This window comes from Cygnus olor, chromosome 4 (assembly GCF_009769625.2).
Source record: "Cygnus olor isolate bCygOlo1 chromosome 4, bCygOlo1.pri.v2, whole genome shotgun sequence".
Classification (NCBI taxonomy): domain Eukaryota; kingdom Metazoa; phylum Chordata; class Aves; order Anseriformes; family Anatidae; genus Cygnus; species Cygnus olor.
In genome coordinates, this window is record NC_049172.1 from 19,657,667 (window position 1) to 19,670,680 (window position 13,014).

A 13,014-nucleotide genomic window follows, 5' to 3' on the forward strand; every position below is an offset into this window, starting at 1 on the left:
ATAGAAATGCCAAATATTTGAAGGTGTTCTCAGAAAACATTCAAGCACTCGCTAGAACAGAGAACTCTTTCGTGAATGCATGCTACATATGTGAACAGCATGTGACAGTACTGGTAAAATTGCCAGTGTATTAAATACTTGCACAGAGTTTTTGTTTGATTCTTTTTAATCAGTTCTGGAGGAAAAAAATAGTTTTTGTCCAAATAGATCAGAGTCAAATAAAAAGAATTTGCTTTTAGACAAATAGTGGGGAAAGAGATCTGTAAAACTTGATAAAGGAAATAAAGGGTTCAAAGATGCCTCATTGTATTCTTGTAGGGGCAAAGCTATTTACATTAGAGGTATTTTGAAACTGAGACAGTTCTTTTACTGTTCTCCCAGACATGCATCCACATAGACATAGGAACAGAAAATCAGAAAATATAAAAACAGCTTAAGTGAGCCAAGATGGAATATGAGGAGGAGGCTCCAATTCAGACAGGGTCATCCAGTCAACAAACAAGAACATCTGTAGACCAGATAGAGACCATTAAAGGAAAGGTGAAGAAAGGGATGTTGTCAGAAAGAGGTGAGTGGTTCACAGAGATGAAGGACAGTAAACAGAAGAGGACTCAGATGTCCTTTGCTCCCAGTCTTTAGAGTTTCTACCGAGTAAAGCAATAGCATTTTCTGGGGTCTAATTAGCAGAATTTGTTAACTAGACTAGAGATGTATTTTTCTAATCTTTTTAGTTTGTTTCAACTGCTGTGCACTCTGAGTAGTGTGTACATCTGAATAGAATTCTGATGATAGTGTTATTTCGAATTGCTGCTTCAAAGCATGTAGCACAGTTTGAATATTTACAGTATTTTTATTTTATGCTTAACAGAGTAAACAGATGGTATTTTAAAAAAGACAAATGCAGAAAACTCCAAAGGGGAAAGAACAGGACTCGTCCACAGACTGTAAAAAATGAAATTATTCTGACTGTTTTCTTAGTGAAGGCGTTTTGGAAAGTTTGATATATGATCATGTTGATGAGTTATCAGCTACTTTTGTAGGTTATCACTTTACTGCCCTCTTTTACTGTTTCTAATAGCATGAATTAATTTGATTGACAGCTTTCCTTTGTGTTCTGTGCTTGCTTTCCATGCTTTCTTTCTTTTTGGCTGAGCCAGGAGACAAGCTTGCTAGTGAAGTATTTTACATCTTTCAGATGGCTTGTGACCTGAACTGTACAGCAGAAGGTATCTGCTGAGATCACATAATTTATTACCAGATTATGAGATCTGAAATGAAAGCGTACATTTATAAAATATTTATTTTATTAACCCTTCGGAAATCAAAGTGCTCACAGTTGCATTTGTGACAGGTTCGTTTTTGTTTTGTTTTGTCATCATTACATTTATACGGCATCAATTCATAGCTTCCAGTTTTGGTTTTAACCAAAACTGTTGCTGTTACACTTTCAGTGTACCAGATACAGAAGTTTGGGTTGAGTTCTGCTTCAGCGGATTAATACCACAACCACTACTGTAAAAAATTAGGGAATGTCTTTGTGATTCCCTTGAAAAGGGAAGAAAATAAAGTTGATTAGAAGAGCTTGTCCTTGTATCAGGGAAACTGAATGAAAAGGTTCATTCACCCTGCTCTTCCCTTATAATGGAGATTACTCCATGGAGATACTAAATTCTCCTTTCCTAGCCATCTGAGAAATTAGTATCACATACCAGCTATGAAAGGTTAGACTAATTTTCTGAAGTTAACATCTTGCACAAAGCCAAAGTATTTTTTTTCATGTAAACCTGCTCAAAACAAAGGTGCTATGTTTCATGCTATTCAGTTTATATCTGTTCATGTGAATCAGAGCTACTAAGAGAAACTGGCTTTCAGTGAAATTAAAAAAAAAAAAAGTCATTATGTTTGTCATTAATTGTTACCAACTATCTTAAATCCAGTGAAGCAGAATCCAATCCATCTTTCCCAACCCGATATGTCTGTCATGCAGTGGAACCTTCTAAAGGTGAAATCCTTTTACATTTGAATGGGGGCCCATTTCAGTATTTACTGTTGTTTCTTAGATTAAGTATGAATTTGCAACCTTGGGAACTTTACCCTCTCACTTCTAGCCTTGGCTTTTCTTAAAAGGCATTCCATGATTTACAAAACATAGCATGTAAAAACTATTTTAAAAATAACAAATAAACAGAGTATGCAGATTTTATCTGAATGCTATCCTTGTAAAATGCAATTAGAAAAACACATGTATATAATCAGGAGAAATTGGTTTGCCATATCTAGCACTGGCTTGACCAAAATAAAAATTGGCTCGTCCATTTTAGGCAGTTTATTGACAGGCCTAAAGCAATTGTAGATAAATGGCAATATTTATCATCGTTAACAATATTTGGACTTCATGGACATTGTATTCTCACAATGGTCTGCTCAGAATGACTTGATGATGATGATCAATTAAATGTTTAAATGACTAAGTGTAGCTATTGATCCACATGGTTATTTAACTATATTTCAAAGGGAAATTTGAAAGTTAGGCAAAGGAAGATAACTTGCTTCAGAAAAAAAGCGTGGGCATTGGTCATTTAAACATTTAGCACTCATCTGAAATCTTACCTCAGTAGGGAGGGGTTAGGTAATGAGTTCTTCAGATACTCTGCGTTGACCTGAGTATCCTTTGGAGGTATTGGAGCTTTTTCAACCTTATCTATAATCATGTATGAGTATAGTAATTTATACTCTAATTCAAGATATATAAATTTGACAGTATTTCTGATTTGGGGTTTTCATTTATTTCGATACAAAGTATGTTTTTCACTATTTATCCTGAATGTCTGCTCATAAAATAAACTATCACAATACACCTGGTAGTTCTTAGTTTCCCACTATTTGGAATCCTAAAATTCTGATTAAAAAAAAAGAGAATCTTGTCTAAAAATCTATCCTACTAACTGTCTATGACATAGACATATGACATAGACATATGTCATAGACAGTTAATAGGATAGACAAATCAGCTTTGTCCAAAACTAATCAGTTTTAAATATTGTAAGTAGCACCATACTGCATTACCGGGGGGGGGGGGAGGGGGGGGCAGGGGGGAAGATTTAAAATAAATGTGTATATAAGTACATGTGTATATAGTTCCACCTTCATTAAGCATCTGAAGAAAGAACATGATCCTAACATGAAACAATGATGCTGTGTTTTATGAACTTTTCTCTCTCCTCATTTCCTGAACAAGGTGGCAACTATGACAGTCGATTTGATGTGGACAAGGGCACTGGAACTATCATTGTTGCTAGACCTCTTGATGCAGAACAGAAATCAAATTACAACTTGACAGTGGAGGCAACAGATGGAACCAGATCTATCAGCACTCAGGTAATGGACTTCCTGAAGAAGTGTTTGTAGAAGGAGAAATATGGAGCTGCATGGGGGGAGAGAGTTTCCTTTTCTATGTAATTTTTTTTTCATTCTGAACAATTAATATGCTTTATATAAATTAGGGATTTTGTCTAAAACAGAAGTGGATTATGATATTCATAGAGCCATGACATTTGGCAGTCCAGGAAGGTGTGTGTTAGTATGCTGTAGTCTGAGTGGGCAGCTTTTAACTTAGATCATGTTCCTACATTAGCTAAGAAAATGAAAGTAGAAACTAAGCTCTTCAGTGCATGATTTACTCAAAAGAAAAGGGTTAATACTTCTTATTTGAGTTATCCCCTCTTTATCCTACTCCTCCCAAATCACCACATTATATGATTACTTACAATGGTCTTTAAAATCCAGGCTAAGTTTTTATATGTTTTTCCAAGATCTGTGGCTGACAAATGGTACAGTGACCAATGACTGTTTTATGAAACTGAGCTGCTCCTTCTGCATGGTGTGCATTATAGAAATGAGGTTTAGGTGATAGCATCATTGTATATCCTCCTGAGTAGTATTGTTTACCTTCAGTAGAGGTAGAGAGAGCTGCTTTCTGGACAGTGTTTGGCAATATATGACAAGCCAAATTTCTTTAAATCATTTCTTTACTAAGACTCCATGGCAGTAGCAAGTGTTTGCAGTCAGGCTAATAGAAAGTTATCTGTAAGGCAGAAGTATTTTGTGACACTAGTGGAAATAGCTCATAGTAAAGGGAGCTGTGATGTATATCCCTCCTGTTTCTCCCATCTAGTTTCTTCCCCCAGCCCACAACCTGATTATAGTTGGAAATAAGGTTTACGTGAGGTTGGTGTGAATGGAGCTGTAAGCATGGAGGAGTTCTCCTTTTCTTCCAGATGGAAAAGAAAGATTTTAGTTTAGTTACTGCATTAAAACTGTTGGATAAAGATGGTGATATATCTGTGTTATCTGTAATTGGGTTACCTCTCAGTTACAGAGCTCAAAGAGCAATAAATGTGTTGGTACTTTTATGTACATAGAAATCTGTGTTATGAACATAATTTCTTGTTCAACTTTTGTATGATATATATGTTCTTCTGTTGTTTTATCCTATGTCTTATATGTCATCTTCCCCCTTTCAGCCAGAGCAAAAAAATAGCTTGTCAACATTTAGGATTTGAAACAGGGTCTTTATTGAGATGACTGCATTTGATAGGTCAAATATACTAAATTCCGTAGTTGAAGACTACAAGAATAGCAGTTTTGTTCGAGAGCTTGCTTTTACTTTAATGGTGACAATTGTGAGTTATACGGTAGACCACAAATCTCCAAATATGACAACAGGTACCTCAGTAGAACTTGAATCAGAACTTGCTGCTATCCTAACCAGGGTGCCATTGCTGCTGGTGCTGGTAATGCCATAAAAGGTCTGGAGAATCCTGCTGTAAATTTATTGCATAGTTGTAGTGAAAATATTAAATGGATTCATTTCTACCAAATACAGAATGCTGGGGAGTTGGTATGGATTAGTTTGGAAAAAAAAAAAAAAAAAAAAAAAAAAAAGAAGAATCCTAAGTACAACTAAAAGAGAACTTTCTTTGCCAGGAAAGTCAGAAGACAGCAGGCGGCTTTTTTTTTTCCTTTTTTTTTTTTTTTTTCAAGAATGGCGTCAAAATGCCACCACGCAGAGCATGTTGGAGTAACTTGGGGATTGGTAAAGGATGAATTTATGGTCTCAATGACAGCAGATATTCTATCCACGCTGTTGCTTATATGTAGCTGAATATGTAGCAGGCATCCTGAGCTGCCACATTTGAACCATAATCTTTTTTGTCTCCTGAAACAACCAAGAATTGGAAGGTCACAGAAATACCTTAACCCTCACCCCTTCTCTTCCTCTGGGTTATGTGATTCATTTAGTTTTTCTCAGAAGTGCACACTGTAGCTTTTGTCCAATTTCTTTAAACGAAACAGTTGTTTTAACATTTGTAAAGCTGGGTGAACATTATAAACAGTTGCCACAATAACCTTCTGCAGAAGAGTTAGAATAGTAGTCTTGAATTTATAGTCCTTTATTTCTGATTGCTTTTTGTATGACTTTCTTTCGTGTCTCTACTTTCCTCTCTCCGCTACAGTTGGCAAGAAGAGAGGTTGTAGTTTCTGTTGCAAGAGCACAGAAACTTCCTTGTCATTATCATCCTTTTTCCTCTGCCTGTGGGAAAAGCACAAGTTACACTGTTGCTGTTTGAGTCTCATGTTACTGTGGTATACAGATTGAGAAGCATGGATTAGTGCAATCTCTGAAACTGTTGGTGCATGTACAGACTGCTGATTTCAACTGATTCTCTTATCTCTCCCCGTAACTCCTGATTCTCTTATCTCTTCTGTAACTCAGCCCACCCAAATGGACTGATCTCTTAACATAGCCCTCAGCACTGTAGTTTAGAAGATGCATTTCAGGAATGAGGCTTAACTTCAGGGAAATAAAAAATGTTAATATGAAATCAAAGTTGAAGGTGTTATTTACGGCTACCAGCATGTACATTCCATTACTTGCTGCTGAAATAATCCTGATTAAATTTTGAATGTTGATGTTGTGTTGGATCCTCCTAAGAGCTGATAAACAGTTAATAAGGAGTGACAGACACAAAAACTGAATACTGAGTGCATACATTAGGAACAGCAATATGCTGTGTGCAGTTTTTAGCTTACAAAGTAAACATTTGAAATACAGTAAACAATTTAACAGGCCTTGATTAACAGCATACTAAGTAATTTTATATTTCAACTTGAAAAAGCTAATGACATTTTCAAGATATTGGGAAGGGGGACGAGAAACAAGAAACATCGATCTCATTGTGTACAAGTAGTGTATTGAATCTGACTTTAAACTAGAAGGCTTTTGCTGGCCTTGGGCCCTCAACATCTGTAGAGCATTTGACTCTTTCAGGACTTCAGTTAAATAGCTTTTTTGAAAAATACAGCAGCAGTAGGCGTGGAGGCTATTAGAATTTTGTATGCATCTAAATGCCAAATGCATGATGCAAAATAAGGACAAGCAAATTCCAGGCCTACAGTAGTGGTGTTTGACAAATTATATTAGAGATGACTAGGAAGGAATATCATTTGAAAAGCAAATCAGTGTACTAATGTTTTCAGATTATGATGTTTTGGTCTTAAATAGAAAATGTTATTCACAAGATATAAGAAGCAATATACGAACTATTGAGTCACTTTTTGAAAACAAATAAATAAAAGTCCTGTTTTGAGCTATGCTACTTCCAGTCCTTGCTATGACTATCAATTCTTTTCATTAGAAGTAACACTTGAAATGGTGTAAAGCTAATTGCAGCATTTTACCTATTGATGTGCTTTGCAGAATATTTAATGTTGCTTCATGCAAAATTTATATGGACATTATGCTTTGGGGTTGATTTAGGAATGAAGGATAGAATGTTCTTCATTGATTAAATGTGCATTTTTGCTTGTGATCACCACGCTGCTCCACAGAGACATTATGGAAACAGAATGCATTTTTATTATCCCCGGATAATATAACTTTTTGTTTATGAACATGAATATAAACACATCAAAGTAACTATAATGTTATTATGAATGAAGAGAGGAGATTTAAAACTCAACAAGAATTCAGCAAATGAAAAATTAGTTTAAAACGATCCAAAGGAACATCATTTTTAAATATTACACACTATGTTTTGCCAGTGACACATATCTTCTCTATAATATACTAATAATCAATGCATTCCTATGCAAATTTAGGTTTCACCTGTCATTTAAGTAATTCATTTCAAGTCCTTCCCCTAAGTAATCCTGGTTTGCTTTGTTCTCTTTCTGTATCACCAGACCGTATTGCTCTCTGAGAGATCTGTGAGGAGACAAAAATTGTGCAATCCAGCCCTTACATAGCCCTGCAAAATCAGTCAAGTCTCTTCAGTTCCACGCTGCTTCATTTCAGAGATAACATTACGGTCTATTAATGTCAAACTTTTCTATTGTGTGCCTCTTCATGAAGAAACTTCTTTCTTAAGTGATAATACTCATATAATTCATTTGAATCTTTCAATAATTTCATTGAAAATTTGCAGAATTGTCTTTTATTATACATTTTACTTTAGAGTAGTACAAGCTCTTCATGTAGTTACTTTGTTCTCAAGCACACAAACCCATCTCGTACTGCGTGGGTCTTTAATAACTGAGAGTGCAATTTTACTTTTGTCTTCTGTTGCCTCTTATTTAATGTGAAGGCCTTAACAGTTTACATGACAATTTGGTCTTTTCACATTTGAAAGGAAATTGCACATCTAGCATCTGTCACTTAGCATCAGCAAGAATATCTGTCTTGAAAGCAGGCTTTCCTTAGTCTATTAGTTCCTTAGTCCAAGACTTTAGATTGGAGGGAAGCCATGGAGCTCATCTAGTTAAGACTGGTGGCTCAAAGCAGAGCAAGCTGTAAAGTTGGATCAAGTTGTTCAAGGACTTGTCCAGTTCTGAGCACCTGAGATGACAGGGCTTCCACCTCTTCATAGAATTATTCCGGTTGGAAAAGACCTCTAAGATCATCTAGTCCAACCTTCAGACTAGTACTGACAAGTCCACCACTAAACCATGCTTCTAATTTCTATATCTGCATATTTCTTGAAGACCTCCAGGGATGGTGACTCAACCACTTCCCTTGGCAGCCTGTTCCAATGCCGCACAACCCTTGCAGTAAAGAAATTTCTCCTAATATACAACCTAAAGCATATCTTCTTTGGACATGTTTTTATGTCAGTGTTAGGCAACCCTTCTTGAAAAGAAAATTTTATTTTTATCTTACGTCTACTTGTAATTTCCCTTATTGTGAGTGTTGTAATTTCCCTTATTGTGAGTGTTGCTTCTTGTTCTTTCACTGTGCACCTCTGAGAAGTCTGAATTTTAACAGCTTTTAACTGGTTTCTTTTCAGTTTGTCAAGATCCATTTTGCTCAGCAGGGCTCAAAACTACAGTGGATCTACAGTCCCACAAGCGAGTGCTAAGTAGAAGGGAGTAATTCCTCTCCCCCTGCCTGCTGATCCCCTTATTCAAGCAGCCCAGCATGTGGTCAGCCTTCCTTACTGCAAGAGTGCACTTGGATTCGTGTTACGCTTGTCCATCAGATAGGCATAAAGTAACAACATCAGCGAGTGAGAAATGAATCCTAAAGTGTGTAGATAAAAGACCTTTCCAGCTGAGTCAAACGTGAACTCTGAATTTTAGGTGCATTTAAAATGATTACACTTATAGATCAGATTGTGTATTTGCAGTTGTGTTTACCAGTATTCAGAAAAGCTGCATGCCTGAGCAAGTAATTTGACAAGTAATGGAATACCTGAGCAAGCCACTCATAATGACTGAGTCATTGTGTTAATTCCTTAGCAATATGTTTGTTAATAATACAATTAATTGGCATCACGGTCACTACATTCCAGGTATTTTACTTAGTACTTTGCACAATGTTTTGGGTGCTGTGTTCTAGAAATTCTGGTTTCCTGCATTGGTTTTGTGTAGTTCCAGCAGCACAAATGGCCATGTCTTCCACTCTGCAGATTGATCTAACACAGTTGCTCTGGAGTTGCATTCCCCTTCACCACCAAGTTTGACCATAGTTTTCATGTTTTCTCATCTGGGGAGAAATACACATGAACTTAAATAATGATTTTGATTTAGATTCATCAAAATTTACACTTTATCTTTTCACTTATTGTTTTTCTGAGTCTGAACTTAATAATCTGCTAGAAGGTGGGAATTCAATAAAAAGTTGTTGAGGTGTACTGATTTTGAAAGCACATTGTCTGTGTACGAATTCTGTTGTATATGGTCTCCTAAGCTTTTATTTATACGTGTACTAGTCTAGTTTGATTTACATTGAGGTTGGGTTTTCTGCTTTTTAATTTGTTAGTCATCTTCATTTGGTTTCATTTTTAATTTTCCTGAGTGTGAGTATTCAATGTGCAGGTATATTTTTTACTAAACTGCTATGCAAGTGACTGTAGTGGACCATTCAGAATTTGATATCAGTTCTTCTCTCAGAATGCATTAAAATGTATTTTATTTGTACAGAATTAAAAAAAAAAAAAAAAAAAAAAAGAAAGAAAAAAGAGAGAACTTTTTTTTTTGTGTTGCTCTAATCATGACAATCTAAAAAATTGCATACTTAAGGTCATATTCTCTTCATTCTTGCTGTTCATTTTCCAATTGAATTTGTTAATGAATATATTTAAAACCTTGACCTAAAAGACCTCCTGGATAACCTACCATTAATTTTCTCCCTACTGGAAATCAGTATTTTTTCTTTTTATTTTCCATCTTTAAGTAGTTTCTAATCAATGAGAAAAGAAGCCAAACTCCTTAGTTTCCATAGCAACCTCTTGCAAGGGATTTTATCGATGTGCCACAGAATTGGTTATTTTCTATTTCTTCTGTTTTCTGAGAATTCTAGTAGGTTGTGGGAGGCAGCATTTTCCTATAAAAAGCAGTGATAGTTTGTATTTGTCATAGGAGGCTGTTTCAAACACTGAAGAATGTGCTGTATAATGGATTATGGCTCACTGATCTGGAACGCCTAAGAGTAAAATAGGTGGCTGTGCTTGTGGCTGCAGACACCAGTGTGCGCACACGTGTACATGCGCATGTCCCTGCTGCCTGGCAGTGGAGCTCAGTATTATTAGCAGTGCATGTTACATTAGGAGCATTGCCATCTATTTGTTTTTCCCCTGCAATCCAGCAGAACCTGTGTGTGGTTCCCATCTTGTCATGCTGATTTTTTAATTTCATTTAGCAGCTGCTTATTCCAGCCCCACTGCTTTACCAGTATCACGTTTTTATTTTGTTTTGTGTAGGGTCGTGATCCCTGTTCTTCTTAGTAAATGAGACTGAAGCAGAATTGTAATTTAGCACAGGCTTCCTTTGTTTTAATTGCTTTTTATGTTTCCTGGTGATCTTGTTTACCCACAGGTTGTTTTGTGGTTTCAAATAAACTTAAAACCTTTTTTTTATTCCTTGTGTAGCATTTTATTCTATATCTGGCTTCTAACTCTTGAGATTGCACACTTGCCCTCTTCAGCTCTCTTATATTACATTTTATGTGCTTGTCTATCCTTTTTTTATTTGAGGGAAATTATTGAAAATAGTATTTCTGGTGACAATTATTTCAGCTAGCAGAGTGGGTAACATCCCAGTTTTTGGGAAGACCATTGTATACAGAGTTACCCAAAAGTTCCACGCCCACGTCTGTCTTTGTATTCCCAGATTCTCACTTCAATTCATGAGGCTGTACTGTGGTGCCTGCAGGGTTTGGTGCAAGACTTTGTTACTTATATGCAGCCGTCTTTTTGCTGTTACTTAGAACAAAATCCTTCAAATCTTCTTAGAAACTCTTTTTGACTTTAAGGAAGGTGAGGCAGATTTGGATTTAGTGAGTCCCTTTTTTCCTCTACCTCATCCCTATACCTGTCTCTCCTTCTCCAAAAACAGAAGAAGAAAAAATAAAATAAAAATAAAATAAAAATTTTGCTTGCATTGGAATTGTATTAGCATTATGGTCTAATTTTTAATGATATTCTCTTTTCATCTTTGCTTCCCAAATATGACCAATGTTTTCCCCTCCCCACTGTATCGTTTCAGGTGTACATCAAAGTTATAGATACAAATAATCACAGGCCTCAGTTTTCTGCTTCAAAATATGAAATTGTTATACCTGAGGACACTGTACCAGAGACAGAAATTTTGCAAGTCAGTGCCACGGACAGAGATGAGAAGAATAAACTCATTTATACTATGCAGGGCAGCACAGATCCCATCAGTCTTAAAAAATTTCGTCTGGACCCTGGAACTGGATCTCTTTATACTTCAGAAAAACTGGATCATGAGACCATGAACCAGCATATTCTCACAGTAATGGTAAATAACCACAATATTTGTTCTGTATCCTATAAAAGACTTTTTTCATTAATGTCGTTTTAATTTGTCCTCATAATACAAACATGTATTGATTTGTGTGTTTAATTTATATGCAGGCTTTGTCTCTGGTACAGATTGAATGTTGAATTATTACTAATGTTTGATGAACTTCAGAGTTATTAGTGATAATTAATAGTATTATGCTAATTGTTTTAGGTTCGAGATCAAGATGTTCCTGTAAAGCGCAACTATGCTAGGATCATCATTAATGTTAGTGACACGAACGACCATGCTCCGTGGTTCACCAGCTCTCCTTATGAAGGACGAGTATATGAGTCAGCAGCTATTGGATCAGCAGTGCTCCAGGTTACAGCATTAGATAAGGACAAAGGGAAAAATGCTGAAATTGTGTATTCTATTGAATCAGGTATGTTGACATTCTTACATCTTAATTCTTGCATCTTTCTAAAATGTTATTTGATGATACTTATGATATCCATATGCTTCTGCAGAAATAACCACTAAATTGTCCCAATTTAAGTTAAACTTTCTTAAGTTTCTTAGTTAAACTTTCTGTCTTAAACTGTCTTAAGTTAAACTTTCTTAAGTTACAAGATACAAGTAGCAGGGAAGGGCTTGCTTTGCATGGTTCCCTCTAGCCGATTTTATATTAGGATTGCTATTCTCGTTCAATAAAATATTTAAGAATTCCTTTAATAGCCAGTCAATCTATCATAGAGAGTCCTTCAGATTATAGGCCAGAGAAGAGCATTAGATGCTGCTACTTATTTTTCGCTTCGTAGTGTCTTCCTGAACATGCCTATAGCAATGACGTTCTAATGATGGTGATTTCGAAGATGGGATGGCACTGATTGAGTTCACTTAGCATTCAGAAGTGAGTTTTGGTTTGGCCCATGAAATCTAGGTACAAACCTACTATCTCCAAGGTCCTGAACTATTTAGGCACTATGTCTGGAAAAAAAAAAAAGTCATTTATATTTAATTAACTATGCGCTGTACGACCTTCAATCTAGAAAGTGATGTAAAATAAAAGTCCAAGTCACAAGCATAAGAAATTGCATTTTAAACAGAACAGTAGGTAAAATTTGTTCAGTTACAGTTGCATGCAAGGTGTTATGCACAAGTGTTTATTTTTGTTTGATGTAAGTTACTTTGTAAAGGTATAGAAATTGCTTATTGTAAGTATTATTCATTTCTTCCTCAAATGTTATTTTGATTTGAAAACACATTTAAACGCTATTAAAATGAAGCTGCAATTATAATTGTTTGAAGAAGAAGAATATATTTGATAAAATTCTTAAAATATATATTTTTTTCTGTTATTTGTAAAAATACTACTTTTTTGCTAGGCAGGACACTAATGTTCATGAAACTTTCCTCTTTACTAGTTTAGTGGTTCTTGTTTTATCAATGCCAAAACATTGTAAGAAAAATATGTGTATGCATGCTGTCTAAAATTAAGTTAAACCCTGTTCTCTTCATTTCTTCTAGCTTTTTATAGGAGTAAATGTAAGACTTAGGTTAGGTTTATCTTACAGGACCGGGAGGTTAAAGCATTATAATTGGTGTTCTAAGCTTATGGAAGGAACATTCCTTAAATGCTTGTAATGACTGCTTAGATTTGTAATGGGATATTCTAAGAATGCCACTGTGTTTAGAGCCTCCACTTAAAAA

The 13,014-nt window shown here is 35.6% G+C and overlaps 1 protein-coding gene across 8 annotated transcripts in view; it reads left to right on the top strand.

Annotated features, from left to right (window-relative positions):
- Window positions 1-13,014, top strand: part of FAT1 (FAT atypical cadherin 1) — a 108,387-nt gene that overhangs the window by 62,484 nt on the left and 32,889 nt on the right. For 5 of the 8 annotated variants that reach the window (XR_005819956.1, XM_040557096.1, XM_040557098.1 and 2 more), the window contains exons 7-10: window positions 1,158-1,226; window positions 3,239-3,378; window positions 11,044-11,319; window positions 11,536-11,746. Coding sequence is in view for 7 of the 8 variants with exons in the window: in XM_040557096.1 (XP_040413030.1) it covers window positions 1,158-1,226; window positions 3,239-3,378; window positions 11,044-11,319; window positions 11,536-11,746 (696 nt within the window). In the remaining variant the exon portion in view is untranslated. Of the gene's footprint in view, window positions 1-381; window positions 1,107-1,157; window positions 1,227-3,238; window positions 3,379-11,043; window positions 11,320-11,535; window positions 11,747-13,014 lie in introns of those variants that run through there. The other 3 variants (XM_040557100.1, XM_040557102.1, XM_040557103.1) reach the window with 2 other exon arrangements.